Source organism: Lepidochelys kempii, chromosome 2 (assembly GCF_965140265.1).
Source record: "Lepidochelys kempii isolate rLepKem1 chromosome 2, rLepKem1.hap2, whole genome shotgun sequence".
Lineage (NCBI taxonomy): Eukaryota > Metazoa > Chordata > Testudines > Cheloniidae > Lepidochelys > Lepidochelys kempii.
In genome coordinates this window covers 83,408,297-83,431,349 of record NC_133257.1, presented here as the reverse complement: position 1 = coordinate 83,431,349, position 23,053 = coordinate 83,408,297, and the positions used below count along the sequence as shown (strand labels likewise).

The window sequence follows — 23,053 nt, the reverse complement described above, 5'->3', positions numbered from 1 at the left end:
GGCTGATAATCTCTCCTTATATCATATTTAACAACATGGTGTCTTCTCTCTCCTTCCTTTCCTTCTTCCCAAATCCACAGTGAACATTGTTCTTAACATGCCCTAATTTACTCTTAAAGACTTGTCTGCAATACTTATGCAGACCAATGACCATGCTTGTCAAGTACCACAAGTTCTGTACTATATTCAAAAAGTGATGGTTTTGCGCCTGTGTAAAGTTTATGAAATGGACAGGCCTAATTCTGCATAGATAGAAGAACAAATTAGTGAATTGGAAACAGTTTTAAGTAATAGTCTTTCGTAAGTTTTGAAATACTGTAAACTGTATATTCTTCAATTATTTGAAAAGATTCACAAAATTGGATAAACTTAATTGGTTTGGTTGTAGTTCGTACGACACATTTAAAATGAGCTTTCAAATGAAGTATTATCTTCATTAAAATTCTTTGTCTGAAAACCATTTATTGGCTCAAAAACTAAATGCAATTACCAGGCTAACAACATTTTTGGAGGAGGGAAGTGAGTCTGACAAAATTATGAATCCAACAAAACTATTTTTCAAAATGTCAGACATTTCTAAACTCTCAGGACTAATAACATTTCTCTCCAAAAACTCCAAACCTAGTCCAAGAAAATAAACATAAACCCTGACTCCATTCTTAATCATCCATCAATATAAGTAACATCCTATATATTCACCATATTACAAGACCTGTTATACTTTTTGTAAGTAGTCATTTCTCAGCATTATTGCAGGGGAAAAAAAAATTTTTTTATCCTGGATTCAGGGCTTCAAGATTGATACCACACTACTGTATAAGGTAAGGATTTTTCTGCTAGAAAATATAAAATGGACATACTTTTCATTTTGCAATTCCTGTATTTTTCTTTGAGTTTCTTTATTCTTCTCCTCAATTTCTTCTTTAAGCTCCTTTACCTGAGTTTTGTAAAGTGTCTGTAAGGGAAGTATTGGAAAGAAATCATAATTCAAATCCTTCCTTAAAACTCTCCTTTGCTGTGATACCTATAAAAACATTTTCACAACGGTTAGACAGCTGGTACACTGATATCACTTCTGATTATGCTAACTGATAATATTGTCTCATTGTTTCCTTGTACTCCCCCGTCTGTCTGTATCCATCTGTTGTTTCATACTTAGATGGCAAGCTCTTGAGAGCAGAGACTATAGTTTTGTTCTGTTTGTACACGGCATAACACAATGAAGTCCTGGTCCATGACTGGGATTCCTAGGTTCCAGGATAATACAAATATTAAAAACAGTAATAATCATCCTCTAAGCTTAAAATTAACATTTTACTCTGAAGAACTATGGCTAAGAATTCAGATCATACTGATTAATACTTCTTTAATTACATGAGTTCATAAAACTGACGAAAGGATCAGGGTAAAAACACTGTACTCCTGGTCTTCCAATTAGTAAAATGTTACACAAATCATGATATGTATGATAAAATTACAGTGAAGTTTAGTTAAACAAATGATTACAAAATAAACTTCTTTGTAGTGGGTATTATGATAGATACTGCATTATCTTTGGGGACCACACTGTATTAACTGTATTGTATGAATGGTTTACATATTGTTTTACATGTAACTCCAGGGGGAGAGTTACCACAACTTCTGAAATCAAAAACAGTGATTACTCAGTGAACTACTCAGGTTGTAAACACCTCCAGGGAGGTACCACACCCTGTGGAGGCTTGCATATACTGGTCCAGAGACCATCAGACAAACAAAGCGCTTTTGGCATAAAAAGGCAGAGTTTAAACACAGTGCCTTTTTTCAGATCCAGTAAACAGATAGGACCCTGTGTCCAAGGGATGGGGTGGACCCCAATCCTTGTGGAAAGGTTGAAAGACGTTGATCTACTAGGACCCAAAAGACTGATGGGTGATCTCTGGTAAGCTTTTAGCATGTTTATAGGAACTTTTATGGTTTTTATTTGTTGTCTCTGTAATGCATTTACCACAAGAATAAATGTATTATGCTTTATGAAGGCTAAATGGTAACAAGTATACACTGCTGTAGCAATGACCCTAAGTTAACCACAGTGTTGGACCATGGTCAGACCTGCTGGGGAAATGACAGTGAGGTGCAGAAGGAATGCAAGCCTAAACCCCAGGTCTGGAGAGAGAGAAACGGGTCTTTTTCTGAGAGAGAGGTGACAGCTGGAAGCCTGACAGCTTAAGTAGGTGCCTTCAAAGAAGGCAAGGAAGGGAGTGGTCAAAGGTGAAGTTAACCCTGAAACTGTGACAGGTATAAAAATATTTCTCAAGCTGAAATCTCAACTGACTATATAAATTCACAAGGATATTTCAAGTTCATGCATTAGAGAGCATCTTACGCCGCTGTCTGTACTCACACAAATGAAACAAATCCTCCAGCCAAATGAGAGACATGGAAGGCCCTGAGTACAATATTGATACAATCCCAGTGCATGAAAGTGCAGAGAATGGTTTCTGAGTGCTATGAACCATTGCTCTGTTGGGGCTGAATCAGCAGAGATGCCCATAGGATGATAACAAAGATGTTTTCCTAGCATTCTGAGGAACATGTACAGAATGCATGGGGTGCTATTTTCTCTGTAATTTGAACAAACACACTGAGGAACAACATTGTGGAGCCTACCATAGCACAAAAGTAGATTTCATCCCTCCTTCCTAAGATTCCCTTGTGCAAACCCATTTACACTGACTCAAATACTTTCCTATTCCCAAGATCAAGATGATAGTCATTTGGTTGAATATAATAAAAAAAGTCAACTATTTGGATTAATAGACTATATTACAATGAATTTGGCTTGACTAAACTAAGTGTCTGATTTTGCCATGCCTACTCATATTGAATAGTACCTTACCCCCTGAGTAATCCCACTGGGGACTATAGGTAATGGGTGTCAAAATTAGGACCTAAAATATAACAATTTTATATAGAGCCCTTATATGTTGTCTACATATACACACTTTAGTTTGTTTTTCTTAGATTTGTATATGTCTATATATAGCTACCCAAATGAAAAAGAATGGTTACTTACTCTACAGTAACTGTGGTTCTTCAAGATATTGTACTCAGTGGGCATCCCACTATAAGTGAGCATGTGCCTCATGTGAGGGAGACTAGATTTTGTTTGACTAGCCGTGTGAATTTTTCTTTTTTCTTTTCTTTTTTTTTTTTTTTGACTAGCAGTACAGTCCCACTGCAGGTGAGAATGCACTCTGCCTCCTTATGCTTCCACATGAGGGCACAAAGGGCAAGGTGGCTGCGACCCTCCCTCAGCTCCTTTGCAATTCGAAGCCTGTGTAGCTAAGAGCTCCAGAAATCAGGGATGGAAAGCAAGTGGTGGGATCACACTGACATCATCTTGAAGAACCATAGTTACTATATTGCAAGCAACCATTCTTTCTGCTTTGATACTGTGTATCTGGAGATCCCACTGGAGGTCACTGAAAAGCAGCATCCTTTCTGGATGGTGGGAGTGATGGCAGATATGAAAAAAGCTTTGAGAAATCTGAACACCACAGGGTGTAAAAAGACCGAAGGTGACTGAATTGGTGCATGGCACCCTGATATCACCGCCAGGTGGACTTTAAAAGAGTTAAAGGCTAATCATGCTTGTAGACCAGAATCTTTGGAACAGGGCCTTGTTTATGGGGAGAACAATCCTGGGAGGGCTAGTGGCTGACTAAATGTCAAATAACTTGTGGAATTTTTCAGGGATGATTGAAGTCTCATCTTCAAGATGTCTGCAGTCTGCACTAGGAGCTCCTGAATTGCCTTGAAACTATCTACCACCAGAGACAGTGAGGAGAATTTCTTAAGAGGTGAGGGGGGCTGCTGGACCTCTGGATCTCGCTCCTCTGTGTATGCCCGTGACTGAGGTCTTATTAGAAAAGCTGCTAGAGAGGGAGACTTCCTGGTCTTCTACCACTGTAGGGACAAGCTCCTAAAGGCTGGGAAAAGTAAGCTGCAATAGCCACAGTGGCATCCCATACACATACAGGTGGCTCTCGGATTCCTGGCTGGTCCAGTGACAATCCTGGTGGGCTAGTAGCTGAGGTCTGTACAGGTCCTTGGATCTCCTAGTGGTACAATTTGTGGACTTTAGTGGAGACGGATCTCTGCAGGCTGCCAGCAAAAAGATGTGCCTGGGGGAAACGGTGGAGAAGGGGTACACCTCTTCCACAGGTGGTGCTGACTGGTAAGGTATTGTTGGTGTCAAGGTCTGTACCAGTGCCAATACATATCTTGGTGCCGACCATGACTCCAGTGCACTCCAAGTCTGCCCTGCTGGTGCTGGAGTCAACATCGATGGGGACACTTCCACACAGGTAGAGTCTGCTACATTGCAGTCTGCTCCTTTCCACTGATCCTCAAGGCCACACTGGACTTGACCGAACTATCTTCCGATGTCCTGTCCCTTTCTTTACAAGGAGACAGAGATCCTTCTTGAGCTCCTACCCCAATGCTGAGAGTGACCCCTTTCAGCACTTTGCTTCAACCTCTGAAATGCTGATTAAATGTTGGGGCTGTCGGTGTCTTCAGCACCAAAAGTGATACCGGTGCTGACATTGGATCTGGCTTCACTGCTGTTTTCTCTGAGGAGGTCTTTGAAGTCATCAGTCCACCTTATGCAATCTACAGACTACTAGAAGGGTCTTCTAACGCAATACATCTGGATCCAATGCCACTTCCGTGGATTGCTCCAGAAGGTGGAGCATTACTCTTGCTTCTCACGACTTCCCAGTCCTCACAAAGAAGGAGACTGAGACCAAGAATCTACTTCAGTTACAGGACTCTCCAAAGTGGAATAGGTATCTGTCAAGCCAGTCTTTCAGCAGAATTAGTCCACTGCAGGATGGACAGACTTTGAAGCCTATGGACTGAGAGTCTGGCATTTCTAAAGTCATGTACTAGAGCAGACTAAGGCGACTAAATGAAAATGAATGAAATGGAAAGAACTAAATGAAAAGAACAGAGATTGTTCAGAAGAGTCTCAGAATAACAGAAATTTAGTTCAAGTTAAGGTCTAGAGCAGGGATGGGCAAACCTTTTGGGCTGAGGGCCACATCTGGGTGGGGAAATTGTATGCAGAGCCAGGGCAGGGGGTTGGGGTGCGGGAGAGAGTACGGTGTGCAGGAACAGGCTCAGGGCAAGGGATTGGGGCAGAGAAGGGGTGCAGGTGTATGAGGGGAGTCAGGGAAGGAGTTGAGGTACAAGACAATGTGGGGTGAAGCAGGGGGCTCAGGGCAGGGGGTGGGGTGCAGGAATGGTGCGGGATGTGGCAGGGGGTTGGGGTGGACAGGGTGCAGGGTGCAGAGGACAGAAAGTTGGGGGCGGGGGGCAGGGTGCAGGAGGGGTTTGGGCTCCAGCCTGGCATCACTTACCTAAAGTGGCTCTGGGGCAGCAGCTGCGCTCACCGGAGCCAGGGCAGTCTCCCTGTATGCTTGCCCTGGCCCCATGCTGTGCCACTCCGGGAAGCAGCCGGCACCACGTCCCTGCGTGGCCACTGTGGTGGGGGGTAGGGGGAAGAAGGATGTGTGTGGCAGCGCACAGGGCTCCGCGCACTGCCCTTGCAACGCCTCCAGTTACCTCCCCCGAAGCTCCTATGAGCCACAGTTCCCTGTTCCTGGCCAATGAGAGCTGTGGGAGGAGTGCCTGGAGGCAAGGGCAACGCACAGAGCCCTCTGCCCCCTCAGGGCCCCAGGGATGTGGTGCTGGCGGCTTCTGAGAGCGGAGCGGGGCCTGCAGCACCACGGGAGGCAATCCCGCGGGCCGGATCCAAAGCCCTGAGGGGCCGGATCCAGCCCTTAGGCCGTAGTTTGCCCACCACTGGTCTAGTGGATCAAACATCAGCTAGGTTCTGTCCCACTAGCATGAGCAGCGAGAAGGACATGAGGGAAGACTGAGGCTGCCCCATCCACCCCACTCCTTACCTCATGTAGGAGCATGGAGGCAGCACAGGACACATGCAGAGCCCCAACAAACATGACTAGTCAAAAAAATCCATTCTTGCATGCTTAAGAGACATAAGCACCTAGAGTGGGATCCATGCTGACAGACACTCAAAGAATTCATAGTTTTGAAAAGCTGTCTCTACTTAGGTTAGACTTGGGCTGCAGCAATGTAAAGCTATATTAGGACAGTGTAAAAACACATCCAGTGAATAATATAATTATATGTTAAAAGGTTATTTTCTCTCCAGCCAAAATCCTAGGATTGTAAATCAAGTGCAATAAATACACTCAATGAAAGAAAAGTTACTGATTAATAGTAAAAAGAAAGACAGGGAAGGTGGAATCTGGGGCTCCAGTGCAGTTCTTTACTGTTTGGCTATTCACTTTCTGTGATGCATGGATAGACGGGTATTAACCTACACCACAGAGTGCAACACTCTGAAAATCTTCGGATAAAGAGCGTTTAACTTAAAGATGGTTTGGTTAGATTGGCCCAATTGTGACTCAAGCATCCCACATATTAAAGAATGAGGTTTTGTGGGCATGAAGAGTCGTGTGTGCAAACTGGGTATAGTATTACATACTAAAGATATATTAAAAATTATTTAAGTTGCAAAGTCAAGTACTCAGTAGTTAAGAAATGCCACATTTACAGTTGTCTATGCAACCTTAATTCAACCCCCTATGCATCCAACTTGTGCGGTGAAAGAAGCAGGTGTCCTGCAGGAAAAAAAACATTGTAGGTGATCATATAATTAAAGACTGTTATCATTCACACACACAAATAGGCAGAAATAAGGTTGCAGAGAATAACCATAGATCTGGCATCTTCCTGATTTTCGAGTAATTGATTTTGCAACCTAAACAACATTTTAATGTAGTTTTTCATGCAATTTCCTATATTTCCTTTTTTTTTTAAAGTAAAAACAAATTCTATTATGTACAACTGGAACAACTGCCCAATTATGCAGCAGCAGCAGCATCTGAACCTTTACCTTCTGCAATGTAGCACAGATTTCTACCACATGAGCTATAGAACTAACTACATTATTGCTGGCAGCAGCAGAAAGCTATTATCTCAGAGGAATGTATAGGACGCTGGGGCCATACAGTGGGTTTTGGAGGTGATGAAGAAGCCCTGCCTGGCTCTCTACCCACACTGCTGAGTTTTTTTTAAATGTTCCTGTTCAGTTATTATTTTAGCGTGATGCCAAAATTTTTGTGAGAAATGCAAGTGAGACATATGAAACTGTGATTTTTAACAGTTTATCTCTCAGCCAAACCTCAATGGAATCTCATGGAACAAAGGGAAGACATTCCTTTAGCCCACGGGCTTGCTCCTTGACAAATGTAAAGGGCCTATGGCAAAGAATGGAAGTGTTACAGCTTAAAAAGCTCAGTTATTTTTATCAAAAAAAGTGTTAGACAACCAAAATATAGGGATCACTATCTGTCCCATCTGTAATATCCTACAAGGTTAGAGCCTGGACTGAGTCTTCAGACGCCTAGACTAAGCCAAATTTCCTCAAATGCTAAGGCTTTGCAAACAGAAAAGTTAATAAACCTTACTGACTTGGATAAATTGGATATTAAGTATCTCTTAGCATGGCCTTAGTATATGGTGAGGCTGATATTGGACTACTGTATCTCTCTCTGTTGTCCACATTATAAAAAGAATGTTGAAAAATTGGAGGTTGCAGAAAAAACCCACAAATGATTTGAGGCCAGATAAAATACCTTACACTGAGAGCCTTAAAAAGTTCAGTATGTTTACCTGACTAAAAAAGAAGACTAAAAGGTGACTTGAATACAGTGTATAAGTACCTTCATGAGGAGAAAATACTGGGCACTACAGGGCTCTTTAACCTTGAGGAGAACAGCATAACAAAAACCGATTTGTAGAAGCAGAAGCCAGACAAATTCAGATTAGAAATAAGGCATAAACTTTGAAAAGTGAGGGTGACTAACCACTGAACAAACTAGTAATGGAAGGGGTGGATTCTCCATCTCTCGATGTCTTAAAATCAAGATAAGATGCCTTTCTGGAAGATCTCTTTTAGCCAAACACAAGTTATTGCGCACCGTCACAGGGATAACTGGGTAAAATTTAATAGCCTGTGATATACAAGAAGAGTGAGGCTAGAAGATCTAATGGGCCCTTCTGGCCTTAAACTATATGAATCTTCTTTCTTTCAATTCATCCTAAAGTTCAATGCCAAATGCATTGGCTGAATCTTGTATAAATCTACCCAATTTAGGAGGTAGATTAAATAAATAGAATAAATCTACCCAATGGGAAAGTGACACCTGGCTCTCTAATCAAGTCTGCTAGATTATGAGCAAACTAATTTGGAACTAGTTTATACCTGAGGCACTTTTAGGAAGTTTTTGGAGGGAGTTCACTACTATATGCATATGAAGTGTTATTACTTATGCAACATAAATGGAACACAGTACCTTTGCTGCCCACAAAATCATATAAAAGAAGGGTAATAGACCAAGTACAGTATTTATGATTGTTACTATATACATATCACTATCTTTTCATGTTGTTAGCTTGATTTTTGTGTATTATTTGTATATTTTAGTAGTATTTTGTGTGTCACTCATTTATGTCAGAGCATTGGGGTATTTAGTCATGAAGTTATTGAACAAAACAATCATTTATTTTTGTAAAATTAAACCTACTGAAAAATACTGTTCAGCTTCAAGCTGATCCTGAAGTTCCCGCATCTGACCTTCATTTCCTCTGTATTGCCTTAAAGAGAGAAAACAAAACCTCATATAAAAGCCACCCATTACACTTGCACCTTTAAACTCAACATTTTTCTTTCATATGCACCCACCTCCTCCTTCACACACCACCTGTAAACATGGTAATTCATAAACACCACATTCTAAGATTCCAGTGTAACAATATAATTTATGGTACCATAATGGTAGCCGCCACAGATAATTTGGATGGGAAGCAGTGCTCCGAAAATGCTTGGTTTCGGTCTTCGACCTGCAGACTATTGTGGCACAGGTCCAGTGAGGGAAGGATATTCTTGTTGGAAAAGTAATGCGGGCTCCTGTCAAGCTAAAAAAATCATAAGTGAGAGGAGGAGTGTTTTAAGGAGAAAAAAATGTACCCAGTCATGGAGCTCAGTGGTCCTCCAACAGACGCTCCAAAGTCTAAACCTAAAATGGTGGTTCTTGGATAGGCACTTCAATTGCTCCAGAAAGGCTGGACAAGCCTGAGCATAGAAGTATCAGCAAAGCAAAGCTTTTTATATTTCAAAATAAAAATATTCTAATACAATAAATACATACACATCTTCACGAAGCACATTTAAAAAATGCCAACAAGTATTTTTGGTTTCTGGAAAAAGGTGACCGACAAAATACATGAACATGGGAAAAAAAAAGAAAGGATTTTCCATTTTATGTCAGGCCTCTACTTACTTAGTGAGTTGAGCAAACTCAAATTCCAATAATCTCTTCGCTTCCAACAACGTATTGATCTCCTGTTTCAGCTGCTTCTCAGAACCCTTCAAGTTGTCTGCCTCAAAGGCTTGTGTTTTCAGTTCATTCTGTGTCATTAGTCGCTTATTTATCTCTTGTTCCAGCTGAAGTGTTAGATTCTTAACCTAATTGTTTAATAAATCATTTTAATTTAAAATTCTTTTACCAAATATTTTCCTGGATTTTGTTAAAAGTAATAATGTTTCACATGTGCATTATTTTATGTCAAGCATAACCATTTCCTACATTTTAATCATGAAATAATGCATACAAATATTCAAAATAGCCTTCAATATTACTTGGGTGCAATATCATAGAAACTAGTTTTTCTTATAGATTTTAGTCTATATTTCGGCCTCAAGAACTGCCCTGTTCCCAGCCATTCATTTTTTCTTTTGTAACAGACTCTGGGGTGGGGCATGAATTCATTCTCATCTATTCTACCTTAAGGGGGACAGTGGAAGAGGCCCAAGAGGTTTGACAGACCCCCATTCTTTGTGGAATTCAGGTTTTACAAGCTTTATGTCTTTTCACCCTAGAAAGTTATGCGGCCCAGAGCGGTCTAAAATTTGAATTGCAGACAACATGGCCTAGCAGAAAGGCTTTCAGACTGACTCTTCCAATTTAATCTGAAAGGACAGTGGGGATGAGACCTAATAACAATTAGCTCTTATATATCTTACAACAACTTTCAGCTGGTGTTTCTGAGATTAAATTTTGCATGCTCTGAATGATACACTGCATTTTGAAGAATTCAAATTCAGAACACACAAAATATCTATTTTGCAAGTGTAATAAGAGTGCATGTTCAAACTCATAGGCAAGCTTTATTTAAAAAAAATAGAAATAAAATTAAATGCAAAAATTACCAATCAGGTAAGAGTTCAAACACAAAAGCGACAGGACACCAAAAAGTTAGCTTCTCACAGCAACATTAACTAGCAATGTTATAAATTAAGGCATACAATTATAACAGCATAAATGAATACATGTCAAATGTTAGATCTGGCTAAGTAACATTAATATGGGAAAATTAACGTTTGAATTTACTAACTGTTTTGCAATTCAACTTAGTGTCCTTTAATACACAGATAGTATATTCTTCAGTAATAAATTGATGGCTTTGATAATGCAGAAGAAAATATGCTAGCCACTTTGAAACCCATCTCTGCAAAACTTACTTCCTGCATAACTCTATTGCGTAGGACCCCACTGACTTCATACCTGGAATCAGTTCACTATTAATGCATAGCACTTATAAAGGAAGACTGAAAGAAAGACATATTATCCAGGGTCTGAGACAGACATGGCATTTGACCTACTCAGACATAAATGTTTACACCATTTAGGTGAAATTTCTTAGTACAGTTATATTCAATAACGTTACGCTACATAAATATCTCAACTTAAATAGATTCAGTTTTCTATTTCTTAATGCAACTATCATTCTTTAATTTGTCTTTTACATAGAAAACATGATAAGTAAAAATGCAGGTTTTGCTTACTTCATCCTCAAGCCTCTCCTTTTGCTCAGTGAGGTGCTCAAGCTTCTGCTGAGACTGCTTCAGGTCAAAGTCCAGCGTGGAACATTGTTTTTCAATCTGAACTATTTGATTTTCTGCCCTGTCTCTTGCTGCCCTCTCCTCCTTTACTTTTTTTTCCATTTCTAAACAGGAAACAAAAGCAATTGACCGCACAATAAAAAGGTATATTTGCAAAAATACAAATATGTTACTTCTAAGAACATGTTTGCTTGACCATGCCTTTCTTAAATACACCTAACATTCGAGCTTTGATTCTATCCTTGGGAGTTAAGCACAGGGTTTCTCTCCCCCCACACAATGGCTGGGGTGTTTGAAATCCTTTACATTCAGATGAGTATGCATCTCTAGTCTACTACTGAACAAAATCATTATAGTATTGTTGCAACAAACAGAGACACAGTGATAGTGATTGCCAGAGTGTTAGGACCCTCCTACAGGCAGCTACTTGTCACTCCGCTAACTGCCATTATATCAGTGCTTGAAATGTTCCAGCCAGTTCATGTGTTGCTCAAAAACAGAGAGCTTCCAACAACAGCCATTGAAAAATGAAATTAAATAAAAATTTTGATAGAACGAATAGCAAAAAACATCCTAAGGTGTGTCAACACAGTAGGGTTACCAACTTTCTAATCGCACAAAACCAAACACCCTTGCCGCCCTCCTGCCCCGAGGCCCCACCCCTTCTCTGAGGCTCCATCCCCCGCTCACTACATCTCTCCTCCCTCCGTTGCTCACTCTCCCCCAACCTGACTCACTTTCACCAGTATGGCAGGGGGTTGGTGTATAGGAGAGAGTGAGGGCTCTGGCTGGGGGTGTAGGCTCCAGGGTGGGGCCAGACATGAGAGATTCACGATGCAGGAGGGGGCTCCGGGCTGGGGCAAGGGTGCAGTAGGGGGCTCCAGGCTGGAGCCGAGAGGTTTGGGGTCTGGGCAGCACTTACTTCAGGTGGCTCCCAGAAGCAGCCTGCATGTCCAGCTCCTAGGCGGAGGGCCCAGGGGGCTCTGTGCACTGCCTGCACCCACAGGCGCCGCCCCCACAGCTCCCATTGGCTGTAGTTTCCGGCCAATGGGTGTTGTGGAGCTGGCACTCAGGGCGGGGGCAGCGCACGGAGCCCCCCATGACCCCCACTGCGCCTTGGAGCCAGACATGCCAGCCACTTCAGGGAGCTGCATGGAGCCAGGGCAGGCAGGGAGCCTGCCTTAGCCCTGCTGCACCACCGACCAGACTTTTAGAGGCCCAGTCAGCAGTGCTGACCCGAGCCAGCAGGGTCCCTTTTCTACTGGGCGTTCCAGTCGAAAACCGGATGCCGGGCAACCCTAGAACACACTAAAAAAACATGGGCCTCTAAATTATGAAGGGAAGTGGTTGGATGAGTACAAGTCATGTGTGATAACTTCAAAGCAGTAAAATTATAGGTAACTAATGTTTCCTTAACTTAAAGATATAAACAGTACAGGGTTTTCATATTTGTAGTACAGAGACGTTAACAGATCCTATGCTGACTTATACCAACTAAAGAGAGAGCCCAGGATCTTTAAATAATGTATTACATTATGTATGTTTTCCAATTTTGATATGCATATACATTTTCTCTACACCAAGGATTAAAAACTGGTTTTATGAACACTACATTAAAAACATTCTTTGACATTGTAACGGAATTAGGAAAACAGACCTTATTATTGCTCAGTATTTTGTTTGAAACTAAAAGGAAATACATACCACACATTGCAACTGATTTTGCCTCTTCAATTGATTGATGTTTGTCAGTTAACCGAGCTTTAGTCACTTTATGCTCATTTACCTCCTGTTCCAGCCGCTGTTGTAATATTTTGAGTTTATAGTTTAAATCTATTTCTAAGTTATTCTTTTCCTGCAAATTAGGACAAAAAAAGCATACTTGATTAAAGCAGAACTGTAAAAATAAATTCTGGAGTATTTTACCAAGCCGTCGAATGGACCCACATTTCCTTTTCTTCCCTTAAAAAAAAGGAAGGGTTACATTTTTGTTTATTCGCAAGTCATAATATTAATAGGATGTATTATACCATGTCTTTTTAGGTGTTTAAAAATGAGGCTTGAAGGAGAGGAAGGGGGTAATAAGACTTTGAAGAAAAAACACTCATTTTATTCAGCAATCTATGAATTCATAAGATATCAATCATTTCTCATTTTGAATGAACTGAAGAATGCATTAATCAATAAAGGTTTTAATTACTGCTAGCATTTCTGTGCCTCTTCCTTGGTAGTGGTTGTCTAAGTGAAAAAAGGTTACTCATCCTGTACAGTAACTGAGGTTCTTAGAGATGCGTGTCCCTATGGATGCTCCACTGTAGGTGCGCCTGAGATGGGAGACCTTCAGTAGAAGCACCCATGGGGCTGCACATGCATTTCTCCCCATCTCGCACCATCTACATAGAGCTGTTCGGTCCAACCACCCTCAGTTCCCTCTCTACCGCAGAGCCTACATTTAAAACTCAGAAGCAGAGGGGAGGAAGGCGGGTAGTGGAGCACCCATAGGGACACACATCTCGAAGAATCTCAGTTACTGCACAGGGTGAGTAATCAATCGTCTCTTTTTCAAGCAGTGTCCCTATGGGTGCTCCACTGTAGGTGACTGTAGAGTAGTGCCCTTAGATGGAAGGCTGGGGCTTCGGAGTGATGTGAACCAAGGACGATAGGACAATATATCCTAGTAGGGCATCTGATGCCACGTCATCGGTAATGACACAGTATTGGCTAAAGGTGTCTGTGGATGCCCAAGTGGCGACTTTGCAAATGTCAGTAATCAGCACGTTGTTTAGAAAGTCAATCGAGGTAGACAGCGAGTGAGTAGGATGCATTCAAGATCCAGTTTGTGCTGACAGCAAAAGGTGGATGTACTCTGAGATCTGTTTGGATAAAACTGCTACCTTTGATCTTTCAGCAATAGAGAGGAATAAGCATGGTGAATGCCTGAAAGATTTTCTTCAGTCAAGATAAAAGGCTAATGCTTATATGACTTCCAAGATGTGCAGAGTGGCTTCATGTTGGCTGCTATGCAGCTTTGGGAAGAAGGAGAGAAGGTGGATAGGTTGGTTTAGATGGAAAGAGGACGGCACCTTGGGTAAGAGTTTCGGATGTGATCATGACTTTGTCTTTGTGAAAGATTGTGTATAGTGGGTATTCCAAGAGAGCACCTATTTCTCTTATCTGTCGGGTGGATGTGATGGCGACAAGAAATGCTGTTTTCATGGATAGGCGTATGTAGGAGCATGCTGCAATGGGCTCAAACGGGGCACTGGTGAGACAGCGCAACACTAGGCTGGGATCCCAAGGTGGGATAGGGTCTTGTATTTGATGGTACAAATTTTGAAGGCTCTTAAGGAATCTTTTTGTTCGTGCATAGGTAAATACGGAATGACAGTCTATCTTGAGGTGGAATGCAGTGGTGGAAGCCAAATGGAGCTTGTGGGCAATCCTGCTCTTTTAAGTTATTCTAGAATGTAGTCTAGAATGAGCAATAAAGGAGCATTTATTGCGAGGACATGTTTGGTGTTGCACCAAGTTTGGAATCTTTTCAATTTATTGAGATAAGTAAGGCAAGTTTTTATCATGCCTGCTACCTAAAAGAATCTCTTTTACCTGTTCTGAACAGGTCATCTCCAAATCCCAGAACCATGAAGGAGCCATGCCTTCAGATGGAGGAGTTCTAAATTGGATTGGAGGATTTGGCCTGTGTCTTGAGAGAGGAGGTATGCAATCAACTGTAGGGTGATTGGTGGACAAGCCACCTGCACACAAGGTAAGGGTACCAAATCTTTCATGGCCACGTTGGGGCTATGAGAATGACTGTAGCTCATTCCACCTGTGTCTTGTGAAGCACTGTGAAAATAGGGGAGAGGGTGGAAAAGCGTAGAGTAGGGGTGCATCCCATGTAATGAGGAAGATGCCCCGCAGGGACATTTGGCAGTTTTGGCCATGGAGAGGATATCTATACTCAGAAATTCACAGAAGTTGAATATGTGCTGCAGGTCTCTTGTGTCTAACTCCCACTCGTGGTCTTGTGAGAATCTCTTGCTCAGTGAGTCCACTGTGGTGTTCTAGTGTCCAGGTGAGTATGAGGCCAAGATGTTGATGTCATGCTGGATACAACAGTTCCACAATTTTACTGCTTCCGAGCACAGGAATTGGGACCTCGCTCCCCCTTGTCAGTTGATATAGAACATACAAGCAAAGCTATGGCCACAAAGAGGCAGGGAGAGAGTCTAAGGACTCATTTCTTTTGGGACAATTGAACATGACCCTGGAGATGCTAGAGGATGGAGCACCTTTTCTCCTTGTGAGGACTGCGGCTTTCCAAAGAAGACTGGCAGGAAAATTGATTGATTCAGGTGAAATTCCAAGACTGCCTTAGTTATGAATTTGGGGTATGGTTTCATCCCCTTCCTATGGAAGGATATACAAGGTGGTCTGGCCACAAGACCTTGGAGCTTGCTAACTCTCTCTGCTGATGTAATGGCCACAAGAAGAAACATCCTGATGGTAAGACAATATACCGAGCACTCCAACAGCAGTTCAAAAGAAGGCTTTATAAGCTTTAAAACGACAACACTGAGGTCCCCTATGGAAGTCGGTACTCTTACTGGGGAGAAAGTATAAAGAAATTAAATAGCAGGGGTGTGACAAGACAGAGTGCAACTGTACTGGAGTGTGACAGGCCAATGTGGCAGTGAGGTTAACTTCAAGGGAGTTAAATATCAGTCCCACATGTGCAAGAGCAGGTCACAGTACATCATCTTTGATTACGGGGGCTCCACTGGGTCAGTATTATTCTAGGTTGCCCAAATGGAGAATTTTTCCCATTTGGAGAAGTAGGTCAACTTTACGGATGGTTTCCTGCTCTGTGTCAGAATTTTATGAACCCGTACGGAACACCTTCTGTCAGTGTTGTTCAGCTAGCCAACATCCTGGCTGTCAGGTGCAAAGACTGCATCTAGATACATTGTCTGACTGAGGTTTGGGATATCACATTAGGGTAGGAAGGAAGATGTATGGAAAGCTTCTGGGACATCTCGAGCAGATCTGATATCCAGAATGGTCTCAACCAATATAGGACTAGCACAATGATTGAGGCCCTATACTGTTGATCTTGGATATCCTGGGGACCAGGGGATACAGTACGATACCATACAGGCGTCCTCAAGAAGACTGAAATAGTAAGGCAATCGGCTCTTAGCCTGGACTCCCCACCTTCCCTGAAACAGAAGTTCTAACACTTGGTATTGTCCTCTGTGGCAAACAAATGTGTGGTGGGAGTCTCTCACTGACAGAATATTGGATCTAGTATGGATTTTTACACAGATCACTCATGGCTGGTTACCACATTTCTTCACTAAACATCTGCTAGGTCATTGCTAATCCCTGGAAGGTGTACAGCTAGTGGAGTCACCCCCATGTTGATAAACACCATTTCCAGCATTGGATGGCTTCCAGCAGGAATGCTATACAGATGAGTCAGATGGCTCTTAGTTCCAAGGCACTCATGTGTAGGTTAAAATCATCATGAGACCAGGTATCTTACATTTGAATGTGGTTCAGGTGGGCACCCCAACCAGTCCCTATAGTGTCTGAGATAAGCATTACTGTCCCCTTTTCTCATGTTCATCAGGACAAGCCACCAACAAAACACAATCCAGGGACATTCTGGTCTTCTGCTGGGCCTGCTTCTGATCAGCCAGTCATCTAGATATAAACAGGTGTAAATTCCATGTTTTCTTAGATCTGCTGCCATTACAGCTAGGAAGTTGGTGAAAACTCTCAGTGCCATGGAGAGCGTGAAGGGCAAAACACTGAACTGGGAATGGCTGGCCCCTACTGTTAACCTTATGCACTTCCCGTGAGACAGATGGATGGCAATATGTAAGTATATCATCCTGGAAGTCAAGAGCCATGAACCAATCTAGAGCTTGGAGCAATGCAGGAGAGTGTTACCATCCTGAGACTGAGTATGTATTTGTTGAGTCTCTTGAGGCCTAAGATAAAAGCCCAGTCTCACCCAGGAGGCACTGGAGAATCCTACAGTGGGATCCAGACTGACACACTTGAAGAAGCTGTGATTTATTCACACAATACAAAATAATTCAATACATGATCATATTCTGACCACAGCCAGTGAACTAACATTAGCATTTTCCTGAATCATCATGTATTATTAGTTACCTTACCTTTTCACAATGATTAAGTGAGTCTTGTGCTTGTTTTCTTTCCGTTTCCACTCTTTCGAGATTATTTTTAAGATTTTTTACTTCTTCTTGTAAAGATGTAATCCGAGCTAGCAAAAACAAATTTAAAATAGTTCAATTTCAGCTACTACGCCTAGCTGCAGAAACAGGACTTTGATTTTATTTTGTCCAACTGCTAATGTATAGATGTTTCCTTTCATTAATATAAGTGCTGTTACAACATACAACAACTGCATTTTCACAGACATTAACTCTGCTGAAGTCTTATTATGGGTAATGTGACAAAGTTCCTCCTCTGCCGTGGTGGGTCCTGCACTTATTGGCAGATATGCTCGCCTCAGAGGTTCACGGCAGCCCTCAGTTTGGCCACTTTCATGGCTCAAATCTGCCGTTCACTCAGTTAGCCTCATCATTGGCCAGCATGGGGAAAATGAAGAACAATAATCCCTGCAGTCTCTGCTGATCCACCTAGTGGATCAGGGAACAGGCCAGAGACCTTCCCCTCTAGTGGAACCCACAGTCCAGGTCAACTCTTCTGGTACCAAGTAGGGAGTTGGGGGGATGGAGGGAACCCAGGCCCGCCCTCTACTCCGGGTTCCAGCCCAGGGCCCTGTGGATTGCAACTGTCTACAGTAGCTCCTGTAACACCTGCGTGACAGCTACAACTCCTTGGGCTACTTCCCATAGCTTCCTCCCAACACCTTCTTTATTTTCACCACAGGACCTTGCTCCTGATGTCTGATAATGCTTGTACTTCTCAGTCTTCCAGTAGTACGCCTTCTCACTCTCAGCTTCTTGTGCCTCTTGCTCCCAGCTCCTCACACACCCATCACAAACTGAAGTGAGCTCCTTTTTAAACCCAGGTGCCATGATTAGCCTGCCTGTCTTAATTGATTCTAGCAGCTTCTTGATCGGCTGCAGGTGTTCTAATCAGCTTGTCCTTAATTGTTTCCAGAAAGTTCCTGATTGTTCTGGAACCTTCCCTGTTACCTTACCCAGGGAAAAGGGACCTACTTAACCTGGGGCTAATATATCTTCCTTCTATCACTCTCCTGTAGCCATCTGGCCTGACCCTGTCACAGTAGATACAACATATAACACAATGGAGCCCCAATCTCAGTTGGGGCCTCGAGGTGCTCTTGCAGTACATAAACATAATTTAAATAACCTGCACTGGAGAGGTCCTTCAGAGAAAGAGGAATTATTTTTACCCTACTGATCACTCCACAAAAGCAAAGGCTCTCCTCCAGCCTTGAGTTTGAAAAAGCTTGCCCCACACCGTATGCAGCTACTTCAGTGTACTATTAAACTGAAGACTTTAAACAGAAACACCAAGACATTTTAAGTGAAGTTTCCAATTGCAACTGTAATTTGGTTTCTTGTATTACTCTCCGTGTTAACTGTTATACCTTATACACACTATGTCAGCAACATAGCTCACAAGTATGTCAGACTATCTTGAACACTGCATGCTTAGCATAGTTTTTTTTATCTTAAAATGTCCTAGGAATTTCTAGATGACAAAATGATGTGAAAGAAAACACTTCTTCCAGAATTTCAATGCTGTGCTTAGTTGTCAAACATTTGCTTGTTAAAAACTGGCAATAGCGTGTGCAAATTTCATGTGGAACTCTCTGGCTAGATACCAACAGAACATCCTGTTCTATATACTTTAGGAACTCTGAAGAAGATTATCCTTTCATGCACACCTAAAGAGCTGTGTAGCTCTAACACTGCATCAGTGAGGTCTGCTCCACCACACCATATAATCTGTACAGGAGACCTTCCCTCTTGTCCCTTTCTATTCTGACTTCTTTGAATATATTTCTTTTTCTTCATACTGGATAAATTGCCCTCTCATACAGTTACCCCGTGGCAATCTAGAGTAATTAATCTGTAATGGATTCATTCTATTAAGTTGTCTCAGTGGCTAAGCAAGTTGTCAGTTGGCTGTCATCTTGGGTTAGAGAATCTAATTATTCTCTTAAACACACAACTCTCTAAACTGTATGGAACTTTCTGATATTACCTCTGCTGTGTCAGTGTCCCAGAATCCATAAACATTGCTCTAAAGGGGTTAATATCCACAGATGAAAAAAAATCATGTTGGAGGACAGAGAGGAGAAATCGCTGTTGTCCGCAATACTGCTTTCCCTCTCATCCCCAAAACTCAACCACACAGGAATTATGTACGTGAGTTAATACTGAATTGGTAAGACTTTTGGTACCTTAAACTGTATTTACAAATGTTCCCAAGTATTAGTCCTCTAGGGATACACAATTCATATGTTGATTACTGCTCTGCTACGCTAAATGAATAGAATTAAACTCCTTGAAAACAGCTGGTACATTTTTTTCAGGCTTTAGACAATGGTACAGAGCAACAAAGTGAAGTTATGAAAATGGATTTTTGTAATAATAAATATTTACTGCAACATTAAAAAACTATGTACGCATGGAATGGTTACCTTGTAAATCTCCAATCATTTCAGAACCATGACTTCTGTCCCTTCGTTCTGCTTCCAATGCTGCGTGCAATTGATAACAGTCCTTTTCCACTTCCAATTTTGTGCTCTCTAGAACTCTGCATCTTTCCTGAAGTTCTCTGTTTAGTGATTCTAACTGGCTTATAGTCTTGCTCGTTTCTGTATGACTCTTTCTCAATCTTGCTGCTGTATCTGATTCTGTCCTTAGCAAATCATTGGCTTCTTCTAGCTGTTAGAGTAAGAAAAGTCAAGATTCCCATTCAAAGTGTAACAATTAACAGATTCAGCTTTGCTACATTTATGTAATCAATACTAAATGACAAATTTTAAGTAACAATGAAAACACTGAACAGCCATCACTTACTTGCTTTTGTAACTGTGTCATCTTCTCATTTGTTGTTTGTGAATGCTGGCTAATTTTTTTCAAGTCTTCTAACTGATCTTTTAATGTGGACACTAGAGACAGAAATGAATATGGAATTCAATTTTCCTAGCAGCTCAGAACAGAAAAGCTTTGTGTTACTAGATATTTCTACGTGAAAGACAGCAAAATAATTAGAATATTTCCTTTTAATTTCGTGAGGTCAAATTTTGTTCTTGAATATGTACACCTGGCTCACTCAAATCACTAGGGGCTCCACGTGCATACATCTAAGGGAAGAATTTGCTACTTCAAATATCAAAAACAGAAATAGCTATTTCCTGTGATAACAGAATTTCAAGAAAAAAATCTATTCTAAAATGCTTCAAATGCTAAAAAAGTAAATTTTTCATAAAACTGTATAGTAGCGTACACATCAACATTTCTAGCACCTGGGTAACATTGCTTACCTTCATTTTCTACATTCCGTCTTTTTTCATTCTCCTGTTCAACTTTTCTATGGTATTCATTTATTTTATGTTGCAGCACCATCTTTTCCTTCTCAGTCTGAGATACTGTTGATTCTAAATTTTTTCTTTGATTTCCCTGAAATTATAATAAACACTGGTATTTTCCATTTACATTTTACAGAATGATCCTACAAACTTTTTTTAATTCTGTTGTTCTGTAAGTAGTCTCATTGACTTCAAGTGGTGAAATCTTGGCTCAATTGAAGCCAGTAGGGCCAGGATTTCACTCACTGAGACTACCAATATGAACAGGAGGTTTGCAGGATAGAGCCTAATAATTCCCAACATCACTTTTGAAGTTTGTCTCTGATTAAATCTTCCAAACCACTGCAATAACTGTATTTAACACAAAAGCAAAAATTATCTGTCTACTAGGTCTATGAATACTACAATATAATGATGTCCTAGAGGATTATCTGCAAACTGATTTTTAGAAATCTAGCTAATTTTGAAAAATTATATTGAATATTCTGAACAAGGCTAAACAGAGAGTTCAGCACAGGATTTGAAATGAAAGAAAGTAGTTTTCAATTGTAGAGGCAAAAAAAGTATTTTAAAATTACATTTTTTACTTTCATAACAAAAATGGCCAAAATGATTTGGTGTTTTGGAATGTGGAGATTTATTCTCAAATTTAAATTGGAGTGCAAATTTTTACAGGAAAATTATAAACCTCTAGCAGTATTATGAGGACACAGATTGACTCAACACAGTTAAAAATTCTGTGATTAAGAAACACACACCAACTTACCTCTTCATCCAGTTCCTTCATTAGCTTGTCTAGTTTTATGTTTGCAGTCCTATAAATAATGAATTATTTTAATATGTAAAAGAAGATGATCTTATTTTACATGCCTGGTATTTCAATATTTAAACTATTTAAGACCATTATTTAAAAAATGCTTACTATGTGCATGCCCTTCATCCTAAAACCAACATTTTAAATTGAAGAATGTCACCAATCAACATCAGTAGTTTATAATAACACAATCATCAAATGTATTGACAGTTCACTGGAGGCAATGTGTGTCAAAAACGGGAAGGGTCAAATTCTGTCCCTATATCCACAAAAAGGTGCAGAGTAAGAAGTTTTTATAACTAGTAAATGTTGGTCAACACTTCTTCTGCCATTCTCTAGAAAGAATGGCTCCAGTTGTGCACATCCCACATCTCTAAGAATGTGGATCCCCAATACTGATCAATTATCCATACAAATATATCCATATCATATATAGAGATATCTACATGCTATTACCACAAGAAAGTATCTCTAGAAAACTGGGGGGGAAAAAAAGTTACTACAGAGAGAAGGTGAAATAAGTGTTGAGTAACATCCCACAAAGGAAATATGAACTGGTCAGCCAGCAATACAGAACATCCGTTAATCCACAGCAAGATCTCCTCCAGTTCTATACATTTCGTATGGATGTCTGTCCCTAGTTTTGGCCTTTATAAAACATTAGGCCACATAAATGTTAGCCTTCTGTAGTTATTTACCTCTGTCCAAAAAAGTTATAGCAAAAACAATTCAGACAGTATTAACTAATGTAATAAATAGCAGTTTATACCAACATATGTAATCAAATTAGGGCTGTTGATTAATCGCAGTTAACTTACGTGATTAACTCAAAAAAATTAATCACGATTAATTGCAGCTTTAATTGCACTGTTAAACAAAATACCAATTGAAGTGTATTTAATATTTTTGGATGTTTTTCTACATTTTCAAATATATTGATTTCAATTACAACACAGAATACAAAGTGTAAATTGCTCAATTTATATTATTTTGTATTACAAATATTTGCACTGTAAAAATTATAAACAAAAGAAATAGTATTTTTCAGTTCACCTCATAAGTACTGTAGTGTAATCTCTATATCATGAAAGCGCAACTTACAAATGTAAATTTTTTTTGTTACATAACTGCACTAAAAAAAAAAGTAAAACTTTACAGCCTACAAGTCCACTCAGTCCTACTTCTTGTTCAGCCAATCATTAAGACAAACAAGTTTGTTTACATTTACAGGACATAATGCTGCCGGCTTCTTATTTACAATGTCACCAGAAAGTGAGAACAGGCATTTGCATAGCACTTTTGTAGCCAGCATTGCAAGGTATTTACATGCCAGATATACTAAACATTTGTATGCCCCTTCATGCTTCGGCCACCATTCCACAGGACATACTTGTTAAAAAAAAAAATTCATTAATTAAATTGTGACTTAATTCCTTGGGGGAGAATTGTACGTCTCCTGCTCTGTGTCTTACCCACATTCTGCCAAATATTTCATGTTACAGCAGTCTCAGATGATGACCCAGCACATGTTGTTTATTTTAAGAACAATTTCACTGCAGATTTGACAAAATGCAAAGACGGTACCAATGTGAGATTTCTAAAGATAGCTACAGCACTCGACCCAAGGTTT

General features: G+C 40.6%; 1 protein-coding gene across 4 annotated transcripts in view; it reads right to left on the bottom strand.

The window, feature by feature from the left end:
• The window catches only part of ROCK1 (Rho associated coiled-coil containing protein kinase 1), a 182,150-nt gene that overhangs the window by 39,860 nt on the left and 119,237 nt on the right, over positions 1-23,053 (bottom strand). For all 4 annotated transcript variants that reach the window (XM_073331427.1, XM_073331428.1, XM_073331429.1 and 1 more), the window contains exons 13-22: positions 21,376-21,424; positions 20,565-20,700; positions 20,098-20,189; positions 19,716-19,962; positions 17,230-17,336; positions 12,746-12,896; positions 10,985-11,145; positions 9,420-9,604; positions 8,664-8,733; positions 861-955 (exon numbers count right to left, since the gene is read on the bottom strand). In XM_073331427.1, the coding sequence (XP_073187528.1) occupies positions 861-955; positions 8,664-8,733; positions 9,420-9,604; positions 10,985-11,145; positions 12,746-12,896; positions 17,230-17,336; positions 19,716-19,962; positions 20,098-20,189; positions 20,565-20,700; positions 21,376-21,424 (1,293 nt within the window). The remainder of the gene's footprint in view (positions 1-860; positions 956-8,663; positions 8,734-9,419; positions 9,605-10,984; positions 11,146-12,745; positions 12,897-17,229; positions 17,337-19,715; positions 19,963-20,097; positions 20,190-20,564; positions 20,701-21,375; positions 21,425-23,053) is intronic.